We start from the raw sequence: 25364 nt of genomic DNA on the forward strand, positions 1-25364 counted from the left end.
TTTTCTGAGCCTGTCAAGTCCTTCTTTTGACCCATTTTGCCAAAGGAAAGGAAGTTGCCTAATAATTATGCACACCTGATATAGGGTGTTGATGTCATTAGACCACACCCTTCTCATTACAGAGATGCACATCACCTAATATGCTTAATTGGTAGTAGGCTTTCCAGCCTATACAGCTTGGAGTAAGACAACATGCATAACGAGGATGATGTGGTCAAAATACTCATTTGCCTAATAATTCTGCACTCCTGTATATATATATATATATATATATATATATATATATATATATATATATATATATATATATATATATATATACACACACTGTGTATTTGCTTATCAGCTTTTGCAATTATTTTTTCAGTGCTAAAGCCTTATAACAATTTACTTGCTGTACTTTTTTAACAGTGTCTTCACTTCATTTTTTATTGCTATATTTATTTGCTGTACATATTCTTACATATTTATCTGCTCTTGTCAATTTGCACAATTGCTACTATTTGCACTTCTGGTAGATGCTAAACTGCATTTTGTTGCTGTGTACCTGTACTATGCAATGACAATAAAGTTCTAGCTGTCTGTCTTTATTTCTGAGACAAAACTGCACGTGATTTTTGCTCCTCAGGAATGAAAACTGTGCGAGCAAAATGCAGTATGTAACAACACAGTATGTACAGTTACAACTATTCCTTTAAACATTCATGTGTCAGCCATGTGCATACACAATATTACACAAAAGCGTAAATAAACTGAGGTTTACGTTAAGTGAGATTTTTGAAATCCTTTTGTAATTCAAACCTGCTCATCAATGCTGGAGTGCTCAAGTCAGGCTGAGATTAAAGTTTACCTTCTGTCCTTTCTCTCCATCTCTCCCTGGTGCTCCTGACTCCCCTACTATTCCCTGCAAATTTAAAAAAGGATAGATAGATAGATCAATCATGCTCTATCTACAAAATCCAGTCATTCCGCTGCGCCACAAAGCTTGCATGTATGTTGTTTTATGTAACATCCTTTACAGTCTTGTAACTTGCTGCAGGTTCTTAACAGTAAATACGAAAAAAAAAAAAAAAAAAGAACTGAGGGCTGATTTGTATTTTTGGGTGCATTTATCAATAATCAGATCAGAAGATGCAAACATGATTGCACAGTGTGAAGCCTTTTTAATTGCAAGTATCATGCTCTAGAGGGCAGTGTTGCACAAACTTTACCTGCGTTTACATTCTGTCTTTATTGGGAGAAGAAACGAAAGAAAGTTAAAAAAGTCAAGGTGCTTTATACTTGTCACATGTACTTATACAGCACAGTGAAATTCTTTCTTCAAATATCCCAGTTATGCTAGAAAGCTGAGGTCACAAAGCAAAGGGTCAACTATGTTACAGTGCCACTGGGGCACAAAGGGTCAAGGGCCTTGCTCAAGGGCCCGAAGAGTGGCTGCTTGGTGATATCGGTGCTTGAACCCCCCGACCTTCTGATCAGCCTTTATCACTGAGCTACCACCTTCTCACAGGATATAAAAGTGTGCAATACTGCAGGATTAAACAGGTCATTATGATGAACCACAGCGGATAAAAACTAAATTGCACTTGTTATTGTATATGTTTGCACACTTCCTGCACACATTATACAATAACATTATCCCATTTTCATGTGTGCAAATTCACACTACTTAGTTTGCATATGCGCTCAGGAGACAAAGACACAGAAATATAAACCAGGCTCCCTCTCTATGTGCATGAATTCCCACATCAAAATACCCATCACACAACTAAACCTTTATTTTTTTATTATTATATTTATATAGACTGCATCTAATTATTTTTATTTCGTTTCTTGTATTTCAAGTTGGAAGACAATAGCAGTGTTTTTACTTGCCTTTTCTCCTGAAAGACCTGGAAGTCCAGCAGGACCTGGTAATCCGTCTTTGCCCTATAGGAATATCAGTTTTAAAAAGCATTAGGCGTGCAATTGAAATATATTGGAGACAAATGATAATAGTTTAGATCTTGTTTTATGGGAAGAACCATGCAATTAAATAACAGTATGAAAGACTGGCAGTTATGTGAAGAACGCTGGTTGGGTGGGCTGTTTTATTTTTATTTATTTTAGGTGGATTACTACACAAACTGTGCTGTTTATAAAAACAATGCACACGTTCTGGCCAGATTTCCCATTTAATAAACAAATTTCTTTATTTTCCCTTTTTTTTTTTTTTTTTTGTACTTAAATTTATTTTCACAAATCCCATTAAAACACAATAAACACTGCTGAGTCCATGAGCTGGGCTGTTTACCCAGTTTTCTATTGCATGGTTTTCTGCTTACTTTGCTAAATCAATGAATGAAAACACACGCATTATAAAGATATATCAACACTAACCTGTGAACCTGGCTTTCCCATTTGTCCAGGCAATCCATCATTTCCCTTTATAAAGCAGGAAAAGCAGACTGATGAGATTAAAGTTCAAGAAAACCAGCAGCAATAAAACACAGACATGCAGTATAGAGCCCGGTGGTATTTTACCACCCAGAACATGTTTGGGTTTGAGATAAAAAAAGAAGGATATGAGACGAGATGAGATCAGAAGAGATTTCAGCTTTTACTTCCTGATATTTACATTTAGATGTGTGAAACAACTAGACACCTATCATAGTACACCACTAAATTTTAGGTTATATCTCTTGCATGTGTGTGTGTGTGTGTGTTTGTGTGTGTGTGTGTGTGTGTGTGTGTGTGTGTGTGTGTGTGTGGTTGTGTGCATGCCCTGTCTCTGGTTCACCAGCTGCCCTTCCTTGGATCATTTTGAGAACTGACTGTTCACTTGCTGCCTAATATATACCACCCTTTGACTGGTACCACTGTAATGAGATGCTTTTTTTTCACACGCTACCTCTGGGTTAAATTATTTGTAAACATGGTATTAGCTTTCAGTGTTATGCTGATGACATACGCAACTTTAAAAAAAAAAACAAAAAAAAACCCTTGGCATGTTTTTTTAAGTCTAGTTTTTTTTAATCATATATAGGTAACAGATCTCATCTCACAAATATCTCATCACTACATGGTGCAGAAAAAGTCATTCACACTTTGGTACCTCAGGATGAGATTATTGTCATAGTATCTGGATATTCTAGTGAGGGAACAAACAAGCTCCAAATAGTCCGGACTGCTGCAACAAGATGTAAACACATCCAGCACAACGACTTCACTACTCCAAAGGCTTTCAAATTTCTCACTGACAAATAAAATACTAATAGTGAAATATAAACCAAGTGAAATGTCTCGTACCACAGTCACAGGCACTAATTTCCGGACTATAAAGTGCACCCATTTATAAGCCGCACCCACTGAATTTTACAAATATTTATTTTTAACATAAATAAGCTGCACCTGTCTATAAGCCGCAGGTGTCTACACTAAGGTACTTTACACAGGCTTTAACGAAAGACACGTTACACACGGTGTAACGGGTGAAATATGTTGCGCTTCCTTTAAGAGCAGAGCGGTATTTTGGGAATAGCATGTCACTACATTTTTTCAGTATTACTGCGTGTGTTCAAGACGAGGATTATGTCCTTATTATTTTCTGATGCTCATTTCTAAGTTTCTTTGACTAATCCGTAACGCTGTTGCCAAGAAAAATAAAAATTTTGGAAACCTGTCTGTGCTTATATGATTTCTGTTGTAACTGGAGTTAGTGAGCTCTCCCTTCACCCAGACTCAACACGTTACAACGGCTTGTATCTAAACAGTAGCTGACCAAGAAAGTCATTGTTCACTGTCTTCCTCCTTCCTTTCACAACAATTTCTCTCAGGAGTTTATCTTTTGGCATCGTCGTGCGTTTAAAAATCACCCGATGGAAGTTTTTCTCCCGATGCCGTGCAGCTCAGAACACAGGTGAGGTGCATTTTTTTGTTCCCGGGAAAAACCCAGGAAAAATTAATAAATAAGCCGCTTCATTGTTTAAGCCGCGGGGTTCAAAACGTGGGAAAAAAGTAGCGGCTTATAGTCCGAAAAATACGATAAGTCTTGTTCCTCTCAACGTTTCTTCTTTATCTCTCAAGGAGTTTTTATAAGTTGATATTTTTTCTTTGTGTGTCTTTGTGACAATGTCCATCAGTGAAAAGTGTGGAAACACCTAGTCTTATATTATTTTTGAGAGACACATGTATGTCCCTTTTGCTTATATGCAACAAACTGAGTTGTTTTAGTATATTTACTTTGACCAAACAAATATATGAACATACAGATATAAATCTTACACTCTTGTTATCTGGAAAGTTAATTGCTACAAACATTCAGCTTCACTAGTTGGATATTTCCTTCTGATCTTGTGATCCAGTTCATCCTAGAGCAGTTCAGTAGGATGTAGATGCAGTGACTGGGCAGATCATTCCAAGAGAGATAAATAATGTGTATAGAACTTTGATGTACTTTGCAGATTAGTGTCTTGTTGTTTGGCGAACATTTAGCCGCAGTCCAGACGTACTGCATGACACTGAAGTATGGAATGGTTGCCATGTTGGTTTATAATTCCTTTCAGCATTTAACCTACATTCAACCTTCATTTATATAATAAGTTAGCATTTTCTCCAAATCTAAACAGAAATGTGTGAAGTGGAACATTTATTTCATCCAAAACCTGCTGTTATTGCCTAAGGTGACAGTTTGATGAAAATGAATACTGTTTAATGACCTAGTTTGCAGCATTTAAAAAACACACACAGGCCTCAAAAAAACAAATTCACCTTGGTTTATGTGGTGTTGTGTTTTACCTTGACACCTGACAGCCCTGGAATGCCTTTTTCACCCTGGTGAATGAGAAGGAAAAAAATGAGACGACATCTGTGTATTAATAGTAATACATGAAGGCCTTCACAATGACACATTTCCATTTTAGGGTGAACACTTTTTATTGAGCCTTTGTGTGTTTTTCTTCATTACTGTTCTGAACTTTCTTTTTTATTCCACTTCATCAAACCAGCAACCAACTGAGATACAAAAAACCCTCACAGTGCTGAAATCCAATACCTGCGTTCTCTTTTCATGTGCTTTCTGTACTTGTGAGTGAATTTTAAATGAAAGATCATTATTGCTTTATCATTTACTCAGTTACAAATAGCAAAGTATTTTATTTACACACTCACCATGTCTCCTTTTTCACCTTTCTCTCCCTTCTCCCCTGCTTCACTCTAATTAACAGAAAGAAAAAATGGTTTACTCTCTCAGTCTTTATCCACATTCATTTCGGTAAAAAAAAACCCTTTCAATTTTTATGTTGCTTTCCATTAAATAGTTTTCCCCTGTGGATAATATTCGCTAATTTGCATCAATGCTACTTATTAATTAACTATTGAAAAACTTCAAAGATGTGTTATGGATTATGAAGAGCATCATTTTTCTATAGTTTATAATCTAGTAAAGTGCAAACGTACAGGTACAGAGAGATGTCTGAGCCCATGAGCTGTCATCACCTGCAAGGCAGAACAGATCAGACAGTACAGATTAGACCATCGTTAGAATATCAACCCTCCCTCATTTAACCACATTCAGTTCATTTGAACTAGTAATATATTTTATGACTAAATACAGGTAGTTCCTCGACTTATGCTGGAGATGACCATGACACTATTGTAACTCTCCTAAGTTGAGACATGGCCTACCCAGGAGTCTTACAGAATGGTGATCAGTATGAGGTAAAAGTAACTTTCTTTCAGCTTCTCCCGTTAGGGGTCGCCACAGCGGATCCTCCGCATGTTTGATTTGGCACGTTTTTACGCTGGATGCCCTTCCTAACGCAACCCTCCCCATTTATCCGGGCTTGGGACCGGCACTGAAAGTGGCTGGGGTTGGTTCCCTGACCGGGGATCGAACCCGGGTCGCAGCAGTGAGAGCGTTTTTTATTTTTTTATTTCACAAATTACAGATTACATAATTTAGTATAGTAATTTACAGTATCACCATCTGTACCTTAAAGAATACATTGATTAAATACAACTTAGAGAATAAATACATTATTAATACAAACCTGTAATTGGGTGTTGTATTGATGTTATAGGGTCATTATCTGGAATATTCTCAAAACATAATAACTGTCCCAATTATGCTGGAATATACAGACAAAACTCTTTCAGCATTAGTATTTAATACAGGATAACTTAGGGCAGACTTGTGACACTTTTCCTGCTCTATCGTGGATAAAACAGAGCAGTTTTTAATAGCCAGGTCTGTTAAACAAATCTGTTCTGATCCGCTTAAGTTTTTTGCTTTTGTAATATGCCATTTTCTTCTTTTATTATATTATACATTTATACAATTAAATTTTTTTATATTTTTCATAAATATTTTATTTGTTTGATTAAATCCAGTTCTGGATCGAACTGTAATATGGCACATTCGATATTATGCGATATTTAGGGGTTTAACGTGCAACATTAAAAAATGGTTTATGCAACATTTTATACAATATTATACAAATACAGATGTATCAAAGCAATTATTTTCAGAAAAATACCAAATGCTAAAGAAGTGTAACAAGGTTGAAATAGTTTTATTTCACTAGATTTTCTTGTTTATGCATTCACTGTGGTTCTATATTTGTTGAAATCATCAGTGTTTGGTAAAATACATTTTAGGGGTCTGTAATTAGATAATGGGTTCACCTTCCTTTCCCCCCCCTTCCTTTAACAACAAAGTGGTTCAGTCCAGGTAGCCATATCTGCTGATTGCTCTTTTAACGGTCTTTTCCTTCTCTCTCCCGAGCGGAAGAGGTATGCTGTGTTCCATGCTAAAGATTAATTGCTAGCATTGGTTGAAAATAATTCACACACAGAAACATGTGAATTTATGCACTCTGGAATGTTATTTTTGTTGACAGTGTTGACGGTGTGTGAGCTGAAGCTGTTGTGACAATCTGTATATAAAATACATTCTCTATGCAGGTATGCATTGACGAACCATATTTGAAATCAATCTTGTTGCATTTCATATGCACATCTGTATAAGTGTGTATGGAGTTATTTTTTTTGGTATGTTAAATTTAGTTTTACTTTGGCCTTGTTTGTTGGTTATCCCTTTGTTTTTCTTCCCCTTCCCGCCTTTTCTCTTTCACCTTTTCCCTCCCTTTCTGTTTACCTTCCTTTTCTCCTTCCCTTTTCCTTCTCTCTCCGAGCGGAAGAGTGTTGACGGTGTGTGAGCTGAAGCTGTTGTGACAATCTGTATATAAAATACATTCTCTATGCAGACCAAATCTGGCGTTCTCCTGTCGGTTATTTTCAACACAACGCAGACCACAGAAGTATACGGTTACACTGGTGCCGTGACCCGGATGATTGTTCAGCGGCTGCCGAACTCCCGAGGTTGCTGCACAGACTAGAATACGCCGGACTTCACCGCTTTTCCACTTCATCGAGGACGTCAGACATCATTGCTTTTCTAATTCGTCGAGGAGACGTCGTTTTTTTTTTACTGCTTTTCACGTCAAGTAGCATGGACTAAGGTTACGGTACTCTTTTATTTTCAAGATTAAAGACGTTCTAAGTGAACATAGATTTGATTTGATAATTTCTAATGTTTTAAGTTATTGATCGATTTAGTAGAGTTGTAAAGTAAACAGTGCAAAAGTATAATATTTACGCGGTTTTGAATGAAATTTTTTTTTTTTTTTTTTGGTATGTTAATCAATGATGCATTCTAACAAAGATGAAAGAGATTTTGGTGGCTATCATGTTGGGAGAGGCAGAGGGGTTTTGCCATTTAGTGGTCCATGTACTCCTGGGAAGATGAATGACATTGATTCTGATGCTAATAGAGTACGGTTTTCTACTCCAGCGCCTGATGACATACCGCCACTTGAAATGAGTTTATCAGAACCTACTGTAGCGCTATCTAACGATCAAGTAAAACAACTGAGCTCTGATATCAGTCAGTCGATTAAATCCAGCTTGTTTCCTAACAATCAGCTAACTAACTCCAACTGGTGTTATGATTGTCAGAGGTGTTCCTGTGGATCCGTGTGGTACCACCATCATTGATGCTTCAAAGATGAATCTTGTGCTGAAAAGTGGTAAAGAGCCACCATATTTTCGTGGCGATAGTTCAGATAAGTGTTCGATCTTTGAATGGGAAGATTTGATGAAGACCTACCTTGAAAAAGGCAATTATTCCAAACGAGTGCATTGATGAGATCATAAACAAATTGATGGGCGGGCAAGGGATGTTGTTCAGATATGGTTACGCAACAGTGTCTCAGTCTGTAGGGCTGGCGATGTAGATATGGTATTCGTATCCTCAAACAACACTTCGGGGTGTCGTATCCACAGGGCTTCCCTGGCTGATTTTTACGCTACTAAGCCATATCAAAATGAGGGGCCTTTTGATTTTGGATTAGATTAAACAAAGCTGCTGACCTAGCTGAACAGCATCTTAAAAGTGAGGGTAGAACGTTGCAAAATCGGGACATGGAGATTGCCGTTATGTTCATACGTAATTGTCCTGATAAAGATCTCTCAATGATGTTTTAAGCAAAACACAGCGTGAGTGGACCGCTGCAGAGGTACAGGATCGTTTGGATGAATTTGTAAGAAACCGCCAAGTATATGAGTGTCAATTCTCTCAACAAACAGCTAGTGCTGTTAGTAATGATATGAGTGGTACACCACCTTGTAAAACTGAAGTTGTTAGGGCTCCTGGGAGTGCAGTTGAGCCTGATCATACAACACGTGAAGGTAACACGATGGATAGGATACTGAATATGCTGGAGAAAGCACTGACATGTAACACACAGTCCACCAGGGCAGTGGTGCATCGCAAACCGAATGCTAAGAGACCACTAGTGTGTAAAGTCTGTCAGAGTAATGACCACAACACAATTGCTCACTGTAGGTTGCACAAATTGTGTTTCACTTGCTATCGTCCTGGTCATACACATGACATCTGTGGGATGACTACGTCACAGGTTATGCCAAACAGCTCGACTGCTGCTGTTGACGGTCACAGTCAAATTTCCCCTCAGGGAAACTAGTGAGCCTCCATCTGGAGGAGGGCGATGGTAGGCACATGAGTTCAACCTCCTTTGATAGTGATGATATTGAATCTGTATATGCTTTCTTGTGCGAAAATGTCCCAAGTTTAGCAAGGTAATCGTGCAAAATACCATGAGAACATCTCAAAGTGAAAGTTTGTTCTACACTAATGTGTTAGTGCAGGATAGGGTTGAGATACAAGGCATGATGGATACTGGGTCGATGGCAACTACCATTAGTGCAGACATAATACCCATGTTAAAACAAGCAGGCGTGATGACTGAGGACATGCTGGCCCCTGCTGATATTGTTTTAGTGGGTTGTGGGGGAAAACAAACCAGTCCTTTAGGACTATGTGATTTGAAACTTGAGGTTTATGGGTACAAGTTTTTAGTCCCAGTTTTGTTTGTAAAAGGACAGATTGATCCCATTGTTTTAGGTACAAATGTACTTAAGCCGCTTATCAGGCATTTCAAGTCAAATGATGGATTTTGGCGTGTTATGAGTAATCCTGATTCACCATGCCAGAATGACAGTAGCCAGTTTCTTCGTCTTCTGTCTAACCTAGAGAGATGGCGAGGGGAGTCCATCCCAGACAAGGTTGGAACTCTGAAGTTGAAAAGTTCTGTAATTCTTCGGCCTATGACTGAACATCTGGTGTGGGGTCGATTGCCCACGGGTTCCAGACATCAGCTGGCAGTACGGTACTCATTGAGCCATGTGCATCCCCATGTGTGAACAAACAGATAATGGTTGGGCGGATAGTGTCTCCACTGTGGGGAGATGGGTGGCTGCCCATGAAAATTATCAACCCCACTTCAGCAGAAATAACATTACGTAGGAACTCGAAAATTGCAGATGTTTTCCCCTGCATTGCTTTGGAGGACTTTGATCAGTTTTCTGACACTGTGACTGTTCATCAAAATGTGGGGAAAGTGCAAAGTAATAGTTCCTGCTGTAGCCTTACTGCCAGAAGCTTATGCAGTAACATCATTGATGTGAATGATAAGATGGAAAAGCTAGGGCTTAGCTCCATTCCAATTGGTGATTGTGAAGTGTCCTTACAGTGTAAAGAGAAACTTGTTAATTTGATTGAGGCATATGAGTCTGTCTTCTCGAGACATCATCTGGATTGTGGTGAGGCGGATTTCTGCCATCGTATTAGATTAACAGATGACCGACCATTTAGGTTGCCATACCGCAGAATGTCGCCTGCTCATTATCATAAGCTGAAAGAAACTTTGGATGAGATGGAGGCAAAAGAAATTATTCGTAAATCTTGTAGTGAATTTGCCTCTCCCTTGGTTCTGGTGTGGAAGAAAAATGGCGATCTGCGAATCTGCACGGATTTCAGATGGCTTAATGCCAGAACTGTTAAAGACGCCCATCCGCTTCCACATCAGAGTGACGTTCTGGCTGCGTTGGGGGGAAACGTTTTTTAGCACCATGGACTTGACGGCTGGCTATTACAACATACCCCTACATGAACACGACAGGAAGTATACAGCATTTTCGTCACCGCTTGGACTACACGAATACAATCGTCTCCCGCAAGGGCTGTGTAATAGTCCAGCCACATTTATGCGCATGATGTTGACTATATTTGGTGACCAGAACTTTTTAAGTCTTCTGTGTTATCTCGACGATTTGTTGGTGTTTGCCAAGACCGAAGAAGAGAGCTTGGCTCGTTTGGAGATGGTGTTTCGACGCCTGAAAGAACATAACTTGAAACTCTCACCGTCAAAATGTCAGTTTTTAAAGCGTTCAGTCAAATTCCTAGGGCATGTGATTTCCCAGGATGGAATTTCGAGGGACAAAGTGGAAGCCATAGTCAAGGTGACAGAGGCTGATTTGATGGAGTTGGATGGCGTCACGCCATCACCTTCCAAAATACGTTCTTTTTTAGGGATGGTAATCTACTATCAGCATTTTATTGAAAACTGTTCTGTGTTGGCCAAGCCCTTGTTTGCTTTGACTGGTGGTCAGAAAAGGCCTCGGAAATCAAAAAGCAATAAAAGGCCTTTGTTGACCCGCAAACTTGGCCCAGATGATTGGACCCAGGAATGTAGTCAGGCTTTTCGGGATCTTAAGGCAGCACTCACTGAAGAAGTGCTGTTGGCTCACCCTGACTTTAGCAAGCAGTTCATTTTATCTGTTGATGCATCTACCGCCGGACTTGGCGCAGTGCTGTCGCAAATTCATCTCAACAGTGACAAAGCACGGCCAATAGCTTTTGCCAGCAAATCTCTAAATCATGCACAGGCAAAATATCCTGCACATCGCCTTGAATTTTTTGCAATGAAATGGGCGATTTGTAATAAATTTAGCCACTGGTTACGTGGTCATAGGTTCACTGTGTGGACCGACAACAATCCCTTGAAGTACATACTGACCAAGCCCAGGTTGGATGCCTGCGAGCAGCGATGGGTGGCACAGCTGGCACCATTCGATTTTGACATCCAGTATATTCCAGGCACTAAGAATGTGGTAGCTGACGCCCTCAGTAGAAAGCCTTTTGTGCAGTCTAAAATTTTGCACAGATTGACTAGGGCTCCATATTCCACCCTTCTTAAGCAGGCGGCCAATTTTCAACAGGATGATGTTCAGAATATGTTTCGCTGTCCGCAGCGCTACCAGAGTTGAGGGATGTGAATGCTCAGTTTGAGACTCAAGATGCTACCTGTGAAGCTGTTTGTATTGCAGGAAGTGTACGAGTGAGCAGTGATGAGATTTCTGCTGTCATGCAAACACATCAGCATTGGAAAGATGCAGGTACTGTGAGAGCAATTTCACATGTGCAGTACCTAGAGTCTCTTGTTGCAGTGGGGCAGAATCCTGTTCCTGTTTTCAACCATACTGAACTGCTTACTGAACAAGTTAATGATGCTGTTGTTGGCGGGTCAAGTTTTTTATAGACCGTGGTCGTCGTCCTCAAGACGTGAAAAGTTCATGAATCACGTGGACGTTAAGGATATTGAGACAGTGGGGTAAACTGAACACACGCCTGGGGATAGTGTATCGTGTGTCCAAGCACCCAGTGACAAAACAGAAAACTTACCAATATGTTGTACCTGAATCGCCGAATGGCAGTGTTGAAAGGCATTCATGATGATGCAGGCCATCAGGGTCAGCAGCGCTCATTAGGGTTGGCCAGACAGAGGTTTTATTGGGATACAATGGAGAAAGATGTCAAAGACTACGTGCACAACTGTAAGAGATGCATTGTGAGCAAGGCTCCTGAGCCTGAGGCTAGGGCCCCATTAGTTTCCATTGCCACTTGTCTCCACTTGAATTAGTCTGCATAGACTTTTGGTCGGCTGAAGACCACAACAATAAGACTATTGACGTTTTAGTAGTCACTGACCATTTTACAAAGTTGGCGTGTGCATATCCTTGCCCTAACCAATCCGCAAAGACAGTGGCACGGGTTCTTTGGAACAATTTCTTTTGCGTGTATGGTTTTCCTGTTACCATTCACTCTGACCAGGGTGCCAATTTTGAGAGTTTGTTGATTGCGGAGCTGTGTCAGTTGGCTGGTATTGACAAAACTCACACCACACCATACCATCCAATGGGCAATGGTCAGGTGGAAAGGATGAACCGCACTCTTGGTAACATGATTCGCACTGCCCCCAGATCTAAAGTCAGATGGCCGCAGATGTTGAACACCTTGACTTTTGCATATAATTGTACAGTTCATGAGACAACAGGTTTTTCACCTTTCTTTCTCATGTACGGCCGTACTCCGAGACTACCCGTTGACCTTATGTTCGAAAGTGTACTTTTGAATGGAGAAACTGTTGACATTGACAAGTATGTGCAGTTACTCAAGCGTGACCTCTGTGAGGCTATGAAACTTGCTCAGTCACATTCAGGAAAACAGCAACGTAGACAGGCAGAAGTGTATAACAAGAAGAGTAAGGGACAACCTGTTGATATTGGTCAAAGAGTTTTGTTGGCTAACAAAGGTGAAAGAGGAAAAAGAAACTGGCAGATCGTTGGGAGAGTACAGTTTACATAGTGATCGACAAAATCCCTTGTTAAACACGTACAAACTCAGAAGCCCTTCTGGTGTTGTTAAAACTGTTCATAGGAATCTGATTATGCCAGTTGACTTTCTCCCATTGCCTGATACAGACGCTGTCGAGGAACAGTTATCCAGTTTGAGTGATGATGAACTTGAGAGTTCTAGTTTTGAGCATCTTGCAGATGAAAGGACTACTCGATGGGTTGCTGACCTCTCTAACAGCACTGGAGGTCCTGTAGCGGACATTGATGAGTTGGATGGGCGGAATGTGATGTGTGATGACACTGCTCAGACGAATGATGTTAACATGGTAACAACTGAGTGTTATGGTGATGTTGCTGGTGTTGACTCCCATGTAGAATGTGATATACATGATTATGGCCCTTCTGAATGCAGGAGTGGGGATAAGGATGATTCTGCATCAGGTGTCATTTTGTGTACTGAGTATGACATGGAGGTTATGGCAATTCCCAAAGGAAACCCTGTTAATGAGCCTCCTCTTACTGTACAACCATCAACCTTTGAGAAGACTGAATTGTCAGTGAAAAGACCTGATCTGACTGATGGTTTTCGCACTAGACATGGCAGACTTGTAAGGCCGTTAAATAGGCTTATTCAGACTATGTCTAATCAATTTGTTAGGAATATTTTTAGGAAAAGACAAAATGGTGCTGTGAGTTCTGGGTAATTGGTTACTTTGGTATTACTGTTTTTTTGTTATTGTTCTGTGTTACTGTATCTATTGATGTATTTCATTTTTTTTTGTTTACTTGAAGAGGGATGATGTATAATTGCATATAGTCTGTTAGACTGGCAAAGCTGTTTAATTAGCTCATTCTGACTGTCTAACCTATTTGTTTTGAATCTCTTTTAGAGAAATTTAAACAATGAGTTAATACATAGTTTTGTGTGTATTCTTATTTTATTTTTTTATTTATTGCCAATTATTTGTTGCTTTAAATTTCCTTAAAAAAAATAAATAAAAAAAATTGGGTGTGGTCTATTAAGATAGACAATTATGCAATCTTGGATGTGACCTTTTGATAAGATGTGTATATGGCATGTCTTCCTGTGGTTGGGTGAAGGAGTAGCTAACCTTTGCCTTTCCTAGTCCTTCAGTGGACAGCATTAATGTTGGTGGACTTTCTTCAGTCTGTATGATTAGGGTTACACCTGATAGCTGAGTAATTTAACTGTAGAGTTGAGTATTTTGTTTATAAATTCTCTCTTCTTTCTTTGATTTTAAATTAGTCGTTCGTATGTTGTACATGTTGTTATGGAAATTCTAGTGAAATTAGTGGGGGTGAGTGTAACAAGGTTGAAATAGTTTTATTTCACTAGATTTTCTTGTTTATGCATTCACTGTGGTTCTATATTTGTTGAAATCATCAGTGTTTGGTAAAATACATTTTAGGGGTCTGTAATTAGATAATGGGTTCACCTTCCTTTCCCCTTCCTTTAACAACAAAGTGGTTCAGTCCAGGTAGCCATATCTGCTGATTGCTCTTTAACGGTCTTTTCCTTCTCTCCCGAGCGGAAGAGGTATGCTGTGTTCCATGCTAAAGATTAATTGCTAGCATTGGTTGAAAATAATTCACACACAGAAACATGTGAATTTATGCACTCTGGAATGTTATTTTTGTTGACAGTGTTGACGGTGTGTGAGCTGAAGCTGTTGTGACAATCTGTATATAAAAATACATTCTCTATGCAGGTATGCATTGACGAACCATATTTGAAATCAATCTTGTTGCATTTCATATGCACATCTGTATAAGTGTGTATGGAGTTATTTTTTTTGGTATGTTAAATTTAGTTTTACTTTGGCCTTGTTTGTTGGTTATCCCTTTGTTTTTCTTCCCCTTCCCGCCTTTTCTCTTTCACCTTTTTCCCCTCCCCTTTCTGTTTACCTTCCTTTTTCTCCCTTCCCCTTTTCCTTCTCTCTCCCGAGCGGAAGAGTGTTGACGGTGTGTGAGCTGAAGCTGTTGTGACAATCTGTATATAAAAATACATTCTCTATGCAGACCAAATCTGGCGTTCTCCTGTCGGTTATTTTCAACACAACGCAGACCACAGAAGTATACGGTTACAGAAGCACAACTGGCTATTTAGCACTCGATTAAGAGGAGAAAACTATCAATTCTAGGGATAGAATTTGGGACAGATTTATGAAAGTAAAATTTACATTGTATTCTATTGATTTCTGTAAAGCTGTTTGGGACAAAGTCCATTGTTAAAAGCACTATACAAATAAAATGGTATTAAATTGAATTGAACTTTACTTTATTGGAGGAATTATGAGACTATTATTTTCACTTGAATGAATTTTTTTCAGTAGCAGCATCTTCCACGATTTTTATTATTGATAGTGTACAGTATAAATAAGAGGTTGGCGGTCAGGACTTTCTCTGCTAATTACTTTCTTTCGGCTTCTCCCATTAGGGGTCGCCACAATGGATCATCCGCATGTTTGATTTGGCACGTTTTTACGCTGGATGCCCTTCCTAATGCAACCCTCCCCATTTATCCGGGCTTGGGACCGGCACTAAGAGTGCACTGCCTTGTGCAACCATAATGATTGGGGTTGGTTCCCTGACCGGGGAACGACCCCGGGACGCGGCGGTGAGAGCGCCGCATCCTAACCACTAGACCACTAGGGAACCTCTTGCTCTGCTAATTAATTATTCCTAAAAGTCAATTCTCTTAATTTCACTCTCAAGTGAGCTGCTTCTCACTGTTTGCAATTTTCGGTTAGAGTTTCTAACCAATCAGATTTCACCCGTCAAATCACATAATGCTGTAAAGCCAGAAGAAATAAATGTCATGGGCTCGTGTTAGATTCAGATCCATGTTGCTTGGAGCTGTTGCTTTATAACCAATCAGAGTTAAAACCAATATAAAAACAACGCTCAAATATAGCTGAATAATATTCGTGTGGGTTTAATAGATGTTTTTATCCCAAAATGGATCACAGAGGACTTTTCAATAAAATCCGGACAGGTGAGGAAAGGCCGGACAAAACAGTTCAAAGTCGTTGTTAAGCTTTTTCACAAACCATTTATTCTTTTGTATTCTTTTTTGTTGAATTTAAACAAATACACAATTTAAATTGGGAAAATTGTGATGCACTGAAACCCTGGGGTGATTTTATGAGTTTTTTTTGCTTTGGTAATCGGGGTCCCCTGGTGGTCTAGTGGTTAGGATGCGGCGCTCTCACCGCTGCGACCCGGGTTCGTTCCCCGGTCAGGGAACCATCCCCAGCCACTCTCAGTGCCGGTCCCAAGCCCGGATAAAATGGGGAGGGTTGCGTTAGGAAGGGCATCCAGCGTAAAAATGTGCCAAATCAAACGTGCGGAGGATCCGCTGTGGCGACCCCTAACGGGAGAAGCCAAAAATAAAGAACGTTTTTGCTTTGGTAATCGCATTTATTCAAAAGAGGTGCTGGAAGATTGGGCAACTACTGTGAAAGGTACTTGGTTTGACATCTGGAAAGTGAAAGGAAGACAAAGAGAGACATGGTGGTGTAATAAAAAAGTGTGGGAGAGCATAAGGAGTAAGAGGTTGGCGAATTGGGATCGACAGAGTGATGAGAAAAGTAGGCAGGGGTACAAGGTCATGCGGCAGCAGGTAAAGAGGGATGTGGTGAAAGCCAAGGAAAAGGCGTATGAGGATCTGTATGAGAGGTTGGACACTAAGGAAGGAGAAAAGGATTTGTACTGATTGGCCAGGCAGAGGGACCGAGCGGGGAAGGATGTGCTGCATGTTAGAGAAATAAAGGATGGAGATGGAAATGTGTTGACTAGTGAGGAGAGTGTGTTGAGAAGATGGAGGGAGTATTTTGAGCAGCTGATGAATGAGGAAAATTTTTGAGAAGAGCCTGGAGAGGTGGAGGTACAAGCTGGAGAGAAGGGGAATGAAAGTCAGTAGGAGTAAGACAGAGTACATGTGTGTGAATGAGAGGGAGGGCAGTGGAGGGGTGCGGTTGCAGGGAGAAGAGGTGGAGAAGGTGGAGGAGTTCAGGTACCTGGGGTCAACAGTGCAAAGCAATGGAGAGTGTGTTAGAGAAGTGAAGAAAAGAGTGCAGGCAGGGTGAAGTGGGTGGAGAAGAGTGATAGCAGGAGTGATTTGTGATAGAAGAGTATCTGTAAAAGTGAAAGGAAAGTTTATAGGACTGTGGTGAGACCTGAGATGTTGTATGGATTAGAGACAGTGGCATTGAGTAAAAGACAGGAGGTGGAGCTGGAGGTAGCAGAGCTGTAGAAGTTGAGATCGCTGGGAGTGACAACGATGGACAGGATTAGAAACAAGTTTATTAAAGGGACAGCACATGTAGGATGGAGACAAGGTGAGGAGGGTGAGATTGAGATGGTTTGGACATGTGCAGAGGAGGGACATGGGGTATATCAGTAGGAGAATGCTGAGAATGGAGCCACCAGGAAGGAGAAAAAAAAGAAGACCAAGGAGGAGGTTTATGAATGTGGTGAGGAAAGACATGCAGGTAGTTGGTTTAAAAAAGGCAGATGTAAAGGACAGGGGGGTATGGAGACAGATGATCCAATGTGGCGACCCCTAATGGGAGCAGCCGAATGAAGAAGAAAAAGAAGAAGAATCACATTTATTCATTCAAGCTGCTTGAGATCCCTGTCTTTGATGCAGCGCTCTTTTATACTGCACTTATCTATAATATTGATGGTTTCTATAGTTGTGGCTTCATAATGATGGTATTAAGAGGTGAACTGATTTAAGTAAGACATCACTGAAAGCCTCGGTGTGAAATGCAGTGCCCACCACTGGTATGAATAAACTGACTGATTCTCTTTTTCAGTAGTGAATCCGAGTGATAGACTGGGTGATTCTAATCATGAGCTGGATCAACAGATTCAAATAGATTTTACCTGTCAAAACTATCAATAATTGTATTTATTAGTACTCGGTTTAGAGAACAAGCATGTGGGAAAACTATTTATGATTTAGTCAATCAGTCATATTTATATTCTATATGAAATTGTTTCTGTTTCTTGATACATGTTTTGCACTGTCTCTTCTTTAACAACTGTCTTGTGTTGTTACTGTGTGTGTGTCTGCCGACTGCACGCGCACACACGCACACGCACACACACACACACACACACACACACACACACACACACACACACACACATAACCCAATCAATGCTTTCAAACCAGTTTATCAGCACTTGTAGTGGGAATGTGGAAGTTTATATAATTGTCTATCTTTAGTATGTGTGGACCTACTAAATACTTACTGGGCCTGGGGGTCCTCTGGGACCAACTTCACCCTAATGATAATGAAACACCTCAAATTAGATAAGAAGACAAAAAATATCACACACTTAGTACAATCCCACTCCACACACACACACTCTGTCCTGTCTGTACCTTCTGTCCTTTAATGCCAAGGGCACCCTCTTGACCAGGCAGTCCCTGTGGGAGGAAACAGTTCCAGTTTTATTTCAGACTGAAAAACAGTTGAACAATTCTGTGTGTGTGTGTGCGTGTGTGTGTGTGTGTGTGTGTGTGTGTGTGTGTGTGTGTGTATACAGTGTATGACTGAGCAAGTGAGAAAGAGTGTGTGTGTCACATACTGCATCCCCTTTCTCCCCCCTCTGTCCCATTTCTCCCATCACACCTTGTTCTCCTTTCTCCCCCTGGATAAAGAAAAAACAAACATTTATTTGAATAATGTAAAATACTGCAATTAAATATACAACTGAAAATACTCAGCCGAATGTGCTTCCATGGCCAAAACTTTATGACAAACCCTCTCTACCAGTATTCAGATTTTCATGTGTATTTCAAGATGTATAGAGAAAACAGGAAACATGCTTTGGATACTGTATTTCTGGAAATTTTCTGGAAGATTCTTTGCACACAGATACTGTAATTTATCACCTCACTAATTAAAACAGGGTCAAATGTCAAAGTCAAATGTGCACATCACAGCACATCAGCATTTGTGACCCAGAACCACCGTAGTTTGTAATAAAAGTAATAAAATAAAATAATTTTGACTTATGCAATGTAACTTTTCCTATCACTGAACATACCTGTAAACAAAACAGTGACCAACAAATGACAGAAGTCAGTGTTTCTTATTAACATGTCAATTATTAATATAACATTATTCATTTATGCTTAAATTAATTAGTAACCTAATTTTCTGACCTAACTGTCTGATTTGCAGCTTTACACTGCCATAACTGTGGGCAAACAGCAGTAGGGATACCAAACCATGATAGATATTGGCATCCTGCCCAACCAAAGAAACTAGAATATATTGTAAAGTAATGTATTTAAACTACTTTCACATAATATTTGTATTTCAATAGACTTTAAATAACTTTTAAACATAATAATGGTGCAGTAGTGCCCCTGCCCATAAATATAAGTAGTGCAGATTCTTGGTTGTATCGTCAGCAATATGACCAAATGATAACTGACTGCTAGCAGCCTTAAAATGACTGCAGTTTTGCATTCAAATGACTGATCACGTAGATAAGAATTTCGGCAAAAAATGATGTATTGATTTATTAACAATTTAAATGACATTAAAAAATGTATTTGTTTATATTGCAGGTGAACACTATATTTGCACTTTTAACTTATAGTTTAATTTCGATTAACAAAAAAACATTTTCATTGATCGTTTTTTTTGCTGAGCTCGTTTTAATGAATAATAATTGCCTTGATTCAGCCGATTTACACCCATTAGCATTTCTCCTATCTCTAGCTCCACATTCACAAGGTCACCCAACCACAGAGACACACAAAGAGAGACTCTGGAAGACTCGTGACTGGTGCATAATCAGGATTCAAACATGTTACCTCCAAACACTTCTCTGTTGCACCTTTCATGTGTTAACTCGTATATATCATTTTGCCTTTTTTTTAATGCTTGCTGGTGCTTTTTTGTGCAAATGACAATACCTAAAGATTACATCATATTATTAGTGTTGATTAAATAATGGCAGGGACTAGTTTGTAAGATTATTAATTTGGATTAATAAAGGACTGTCTAGGATTTGTTACACACACACCATAGGATGCAGTATTTCAGAAAACGTATGATTAAACATACGCAAGTACTGTACATACAGTAGCTAGATAAAAGACTACTGTAGCTATACATGTAACTATAGTTCTATGGACTTTAAATAGCTGCTTGAAGCAGTGTATTAAGAGCTGGATGCATTCTTGTGTGTAGATCATGTTGCATTCAATAATGTTTTAATTTTGTACTGTATATCTTCACAGTCAGTCTTGGCCTGCTCTTCCCTCTGAGAGGCAATAACAATAGTTTATGGAAAGTCAAGGCTGCCAAATCATCCTGTCTAATTGCAAAAACAGATCATGCCAAGGGGGAAGGTGCCAGTGCATTCCACCAATCAGCAAGGTCAGCAGAGGCCTCACAGACCACACACACACGATTTCAAAAAACTCAATAAATCCTATGAAGATTACTGTTGCAGCTGGGGTTCACACCTCAAGTAATGGTTAATTCATTTAGTTTCATGGTAATGAATTGAATTTTCCCGTACAGACAAGGAAGCTTTCTTACAGTTCAAGATCATGAGATCAAGTGGCACAACATATAGACATGTCTATGGAGGCCTGCTCTGTGCTAGGGGTATGGCAGAGATGGCAGTATCCTTATACCTTTAGCTATCAGATGATGTAAATATCCTTGGCACTAGAGAGACACTAAAGTATATAATTTTGAAATTTAGAAATGGTTGTAAATCTTTCACATATCACATGCACATAAGCAGGCAGACCCTCTTGAAAAATAGCTCAGGTGCTTCCCATTTCTCTTGATCTTTGCTGCGATGTTTCTACACCTTGATTAAAATCCACCTGCGAGAACATCTTTTGATTTGGAAAGCCACTCACTTCTATATACAAGGTCTTACAGCTGACCACATATCAGAACAATAACCAAGCTATGAGGAACTGCCTGCAGAGCTCAGAGACAGTTAAGTTGCAAGCCACCGATCTAGGGAAGGCTACAAAACATTGCTGCTGCACTAAAGATTCCACTAAAGAAGTGGACTCTTCCAAGAATTTGGCCTCAATTCTAAATGTTATGTCTGGAGGAAATCAGTCATTACAGAGATATCCTTAATACTCAGGACTTCAGTCTGGGCCGAAGGTTCACCTTCCTACATGACAATGACTCCAAGCACACAGCCAAGACAACACAGAAGTGGCTTACGAAACAACTCTGAGAATGTCCTAGAGTGGCTCAGAGAGAGCCCTGACTTTAACCCTATTTAACATATCTGGGGAGAACTAAGAGTGTTTCTCCACTGATGCTCCCCAACTAACCTCAACCAGCTTTAGAGGATTTGCCATTAAGAGTGGCAGAAAATCCCCAATCCAGGTGTGTAAAGCTTGTTGCGTCATGCAAAAAAGGTATTAAGGCTGTAAATGTTGCTTCAACTAAGTACAGAGTAAAGGGTCTGAATACTTACAGTATATACATTTGATATTTGCACCCTGTGGGGCAAAAACACTGGATCTTGTTTACACAAACATCGCTCTAAACTGGTTCTGAAACAGGTGAAAACCTGGCCAGCAGAAGCCACGTCTGCTCTTAAGGACTGTTTTGAATGCAATGACTGGGACATGTTTAGGGAGGCTGCAACCAACAGCGATTCCATCAACTGGGAGGAGTTCAGTGATCAGCTACATCAGCAAGTGCGCTGATGACGTGACCATCTCCAAGACCATCACTACACGCTTTAACCAGAAGCTGTGGATGACCGCAAAAGTGCATGCATTGCTAAAATCTACAGACTCCACATTCAGAGCAGGGGAGAAGTTGGCCTTGAGGGCCAAACTGTCCTGTGCCATCAGTAAATCGAAGCACGCACACAGCAAGAGAATCCACAGCCACTTCCAGGACAGTCGAGACACCCAGCACATGTGGCAACCAGGTGATCATGAAATACAACAAGACAACTTCACCCGCTTGTGAATGTGAAGCCTCCCTCTCAGATGTGATGAATGACTTCTACACCTGGTTTGAGGTAAAGAACAACATGGCAGAAATGAAGACCACCCCTCCTCCCAATGGCAGGTTCTCAGACTATCATAGAAAACTCTATGCAGTGTTAACCCATGGAAGTCTGCTGGACCAGACAACATTCCTAGCAGAGTGCTTAGGAAATGTGCAGAACAGCTAGCAGATGTCTTCACTGGCATCTTCAACCTCTTCCCAAACAGTGCCATTGTTCATACGTGCCTCAAGACAATGACCATCGATCCATTGCCAAAGAATTCCACAGTCTCCTGCCTCATTGACTATTGTCCCGTCGCACTCATTCCCATCTATATGAAGTGTCCTTCAAACCGTTCCACAGATGCCATCATCATGACCCTCCATTTGGCCCTCTGCCACCTGGACAATAAGGACACATATGTACGAGTGCTATTCATAGACAGTACCTCATTTAACACAATCATCCCTCAGCACCTGATTGAGAAGCTGAGCCTAATGGGCCGGAACACCTCCCTCTGCAACTGGACCCTGGACTTCCTGACTGGTAGACCTCAGTCAGTCTGGAAATCGGAAACAGCCTGGTGTAAATCCAACAACCTGTCTCTAAACATTGACAAAACTGAAGAGATGGTTGTTCACTTTAGGACAGCACAGAGTGGCCATTCTCCACTGACCATCGGTGGATCTGCTGTGGAGATCATCAAGAGCACCAAATTCCTTTGTGCATATCTTGGCAGAGAACTTCACCTGGTTATTCAACACCAGCTCAATCACCAAGAAAGCCCAGCAGCGTCTCTACTTCCTGAGAAGGCTGAGGAAAGCCCATCTTCCTCCCCCCATCCTAACCGTGTTCTACAGAGGGACCGTTGAGAGCATCCTGAGCAGCTGCATCACTGCCTCTTTAGGGAACTGCACCGTCTCGGATCACAAGACCCCACAGAGGATTGTGAGGACAGCTGGGAAGATCATCGGAGTCTTTCTCCCCTCTATCATGGACATTTACACCACACACTGCATCTGCAAAGTCAAGAGCACTTTGCATGACCCCACACATCCCTCACACACACTCTTCACCTTTCTACCATCAGAAAAAAGGTTCCAAAGCATTCGGGCCTCACATCCAGACTATGTAACAGTTTTTTCCCTCAAGCCATCAGACTCCTCAACACACAGAACTAAACTCTACTAAACACACACACACACACACACTCACTCAACTGTGTGTTAGTGAACTGTTACAAGCTGAACTCATCACACACTCAAACTCATTTCACTTTACTTCGTACACATCCATGCCTTCAGCACCACCCATATTAAATTATATTAATCATATTATACTGTATACATGCTGTTTTGCACCTCCTGGTAGCTGCTATTGTGTTTATGTTTATAAGTACACTCTTGTTTATAGTTCTCTCTTTTGCACATTGTACTGTATGTTATACAGTAAGTTTACTGGTCGGCACCATTTTGTGTTTTGTGTATCTGTTCCACACTGTTTTGTGTTTGTTTGCACTGTCTTCGTTTTGCACTGTTTGCACTCGGTTACACACGATGCAGTTTATGTGGCATTGACACTTAATTTGAATCCTTAGCTCTGTGTCCTGTATGAAGCTCTATGTTGTGTGATGAAGTTCTATGTTGTGTGGTGAAAATCGATGTTGTGTGTTGTGTGTGATGCGTGTTGTGTGATGAGGTTTATGTTGTGTGATGTAGCTCTATGTTGTGTGATGTAGTGTGATGTAGCTCTATGTTGTGTGATGTGGTGTGATGTAGCTCTATGTTGTGTGTTAAAGCTCTATGTTGTGTGATGAGGCTCTATGTTGTGTGATGAGGCTCTATGTTGTGTGATGTGTGATGTAGCTCTATGTTGTGTGATGAGGCTCTATGTTGTGTGATGAGGCTCTATGTTGTGTGTTAAAGCTCTATGTTGTATGATGAGGCTCTATGTTGTGTGATGAGGCTCTATGTTGTGTGTTAAAGCTCTATGTTGTGTGATGAAGCTCTATGTTGTGTGATGAAGCTCTATGTTGTGTGATGAGGCTCTATGTTGTGTGATGAAGCTCTATGTTGTGTGATGTAGTGTGATGTAGCTCTATGTTGTGTGATGTGGTGTGATGTAGCTCTATGTTGTGTGTTAAAGCTCTATGTTGTGTGATGAGGCTCTATGTTGTGTGATGAAGCTCTATGTTGTGTGATGTAGTGTGATGTAGCTCTATGTTGTGTGATGTGGTGTGATGTAGCTCTATGTTGGGTGTTAAAGCTCTATGTTGTGTGATGAAGCTCTATGTTGTGTGATGAGGCTCTATGTTGTGTGATGTAGCACCAGGGAGGAATGTTGTCTCATTTTGCTGTGTACTGCATCAGCTTTATTTGGTTGAAATGACGATAAAAGCTTCTTTACTTGACTTTATGTTTTTTTATAAAAAGAAATTTCAGACATATCTAGAATTCTGTTTTCACTTTGTCATAATAATAAAGGGTCCGAATAATTTTCAAATGCATTGTATATATATATATATATATATATATATATATATATATATATATATATATATATATATATATATATACTGTACAGCAGGGGTCACCAGTTTGATACACACAAGTCAAAATAACACACAAGTTCTGAAATAACAAATTTGCTCAATTTACCTTTAATTATATGTTAATATATTTAACATTTATTTTATAACAATTATTAATATAATTAATGATATTCATCTATATCTAGTCATCTATATTTTAATATTGCCATTTTAAAATTTACACCAATGTAAGTGTGATTTAAAAAAGAATAGCAACAAAAAAAATGTAATGCAGCTCACTGGTAAGTGGCGCTATGGTGAGCTATTTTTAGAAAAGGCCCGTAGGCGACTCGTGTGGTCCGTGCGGGTGACGTGGTGCCCGCGGGCACCATGTTGGTGACCCCTGCTGTACAGTATAAATATTTATTTTCTTCCAGAGGAACTTCCTAAACATTTCAAGTAACAGATGGAACTTTGTTTAGCCAATCCACCTGATTTGCAAGTACCCGATGTGCCACTGTTTGCATTTGAATGTGCTTCCATCAATACATTTTCTTTTTTTGCCTCCTAATAGTCACTTTTTTAAATACAATTCTCATTGTCTAGGTCATGACATTCTTGTTTGGTTGGAAGATGTAATTCATTTGCAGCAGTTCTTTTCATTTTGAATACGTGTGAGATTAACATACACAGATTTAGCGGTCAAATATAAGGATTAAGAAGCATTAATGTGAGAAGATTGAGAATGTCATTGTCATGAGGC

General features: G+C 39.9%; 1 protein-coding gene and 1 long non-coding RNA gene across 4 annotated transcripts in view; one reads left to right on the forward strand and one right to left on the reverse strand.

Moving 5' to 3' along the window:
- The window catches only part of LOC124381484 (collagen alpha-1(XIX) chain), a 118810-nt gene that overhangs the window by 46461 nt on the left and 46985 nt on the right, over nucleotides 1-25364 (reverse strand). For all 3 annotated transcript variants that reach the window (XM_046843184.1, XM_046843186.1, XM_046843185.1), the window contains exons 20-28: nucleotides 18658-18720; nucleotides 18452-18496; nucleotides 18319-18351; nucleotides 5437-5475; nucleotides 5149-5193; nucleotides 4777-4812; nucleotides 2380-2424; nucleotides 1876-1929; nucleotides 851-904 (exon numbers count right to left, since the gene is read on the reverse strand). In XM_046843184.1, the coding sequence (XP_046699140.1) occupies nucleotides 851-904; nucleotides 1876-1929; nucleotides 2380-2424; nucleotides 4777-4812; nucleotides 5149-5193; nucleotides 5437-5475; nucleotides 18319-18351; nucleotides 18452-18496; nucleotides 18658-18720 (414 nt within the window). The remainder of the gene's footprint in view (nucleotides 1-850; nucleotides 905-1875; nucleotides 1930-2379; nucleotides 2425-4776; nucleotides 4813-5148; nucleotides 5194-5436; nucleotides 5476-18318; nucleotides 18352-18451; nucleotides 18497-18657; nucleotides 18721-25364) is intronic.
- Nucleotides 14580-15414, forward strand: LOC124381485. The gene is made up of 3 exons (XR_006924852.1): nucleotides 14580-14593; nucleotides 14701-14765; nucleotides 15076-15414. It is a non-coding gene; the product is annotated as an uncharacterized LOC124381485 (long non-coding RNA).

This window comes from Silurus meridionalis, chromosome 28 (genome assembly GCF_014805685.1).
Source record: "Silurus meridionalis isolate SWU-2019-XX chromosome 28, ASM1480568v1, whole genome shotgun sequence".
Classification (NCBI taxonomy): Eukaryota; Metazoa; Chordata; class Actinopteri; order Siluriformes; family Siluridae; genus Silurus; species Silurus meridionalis.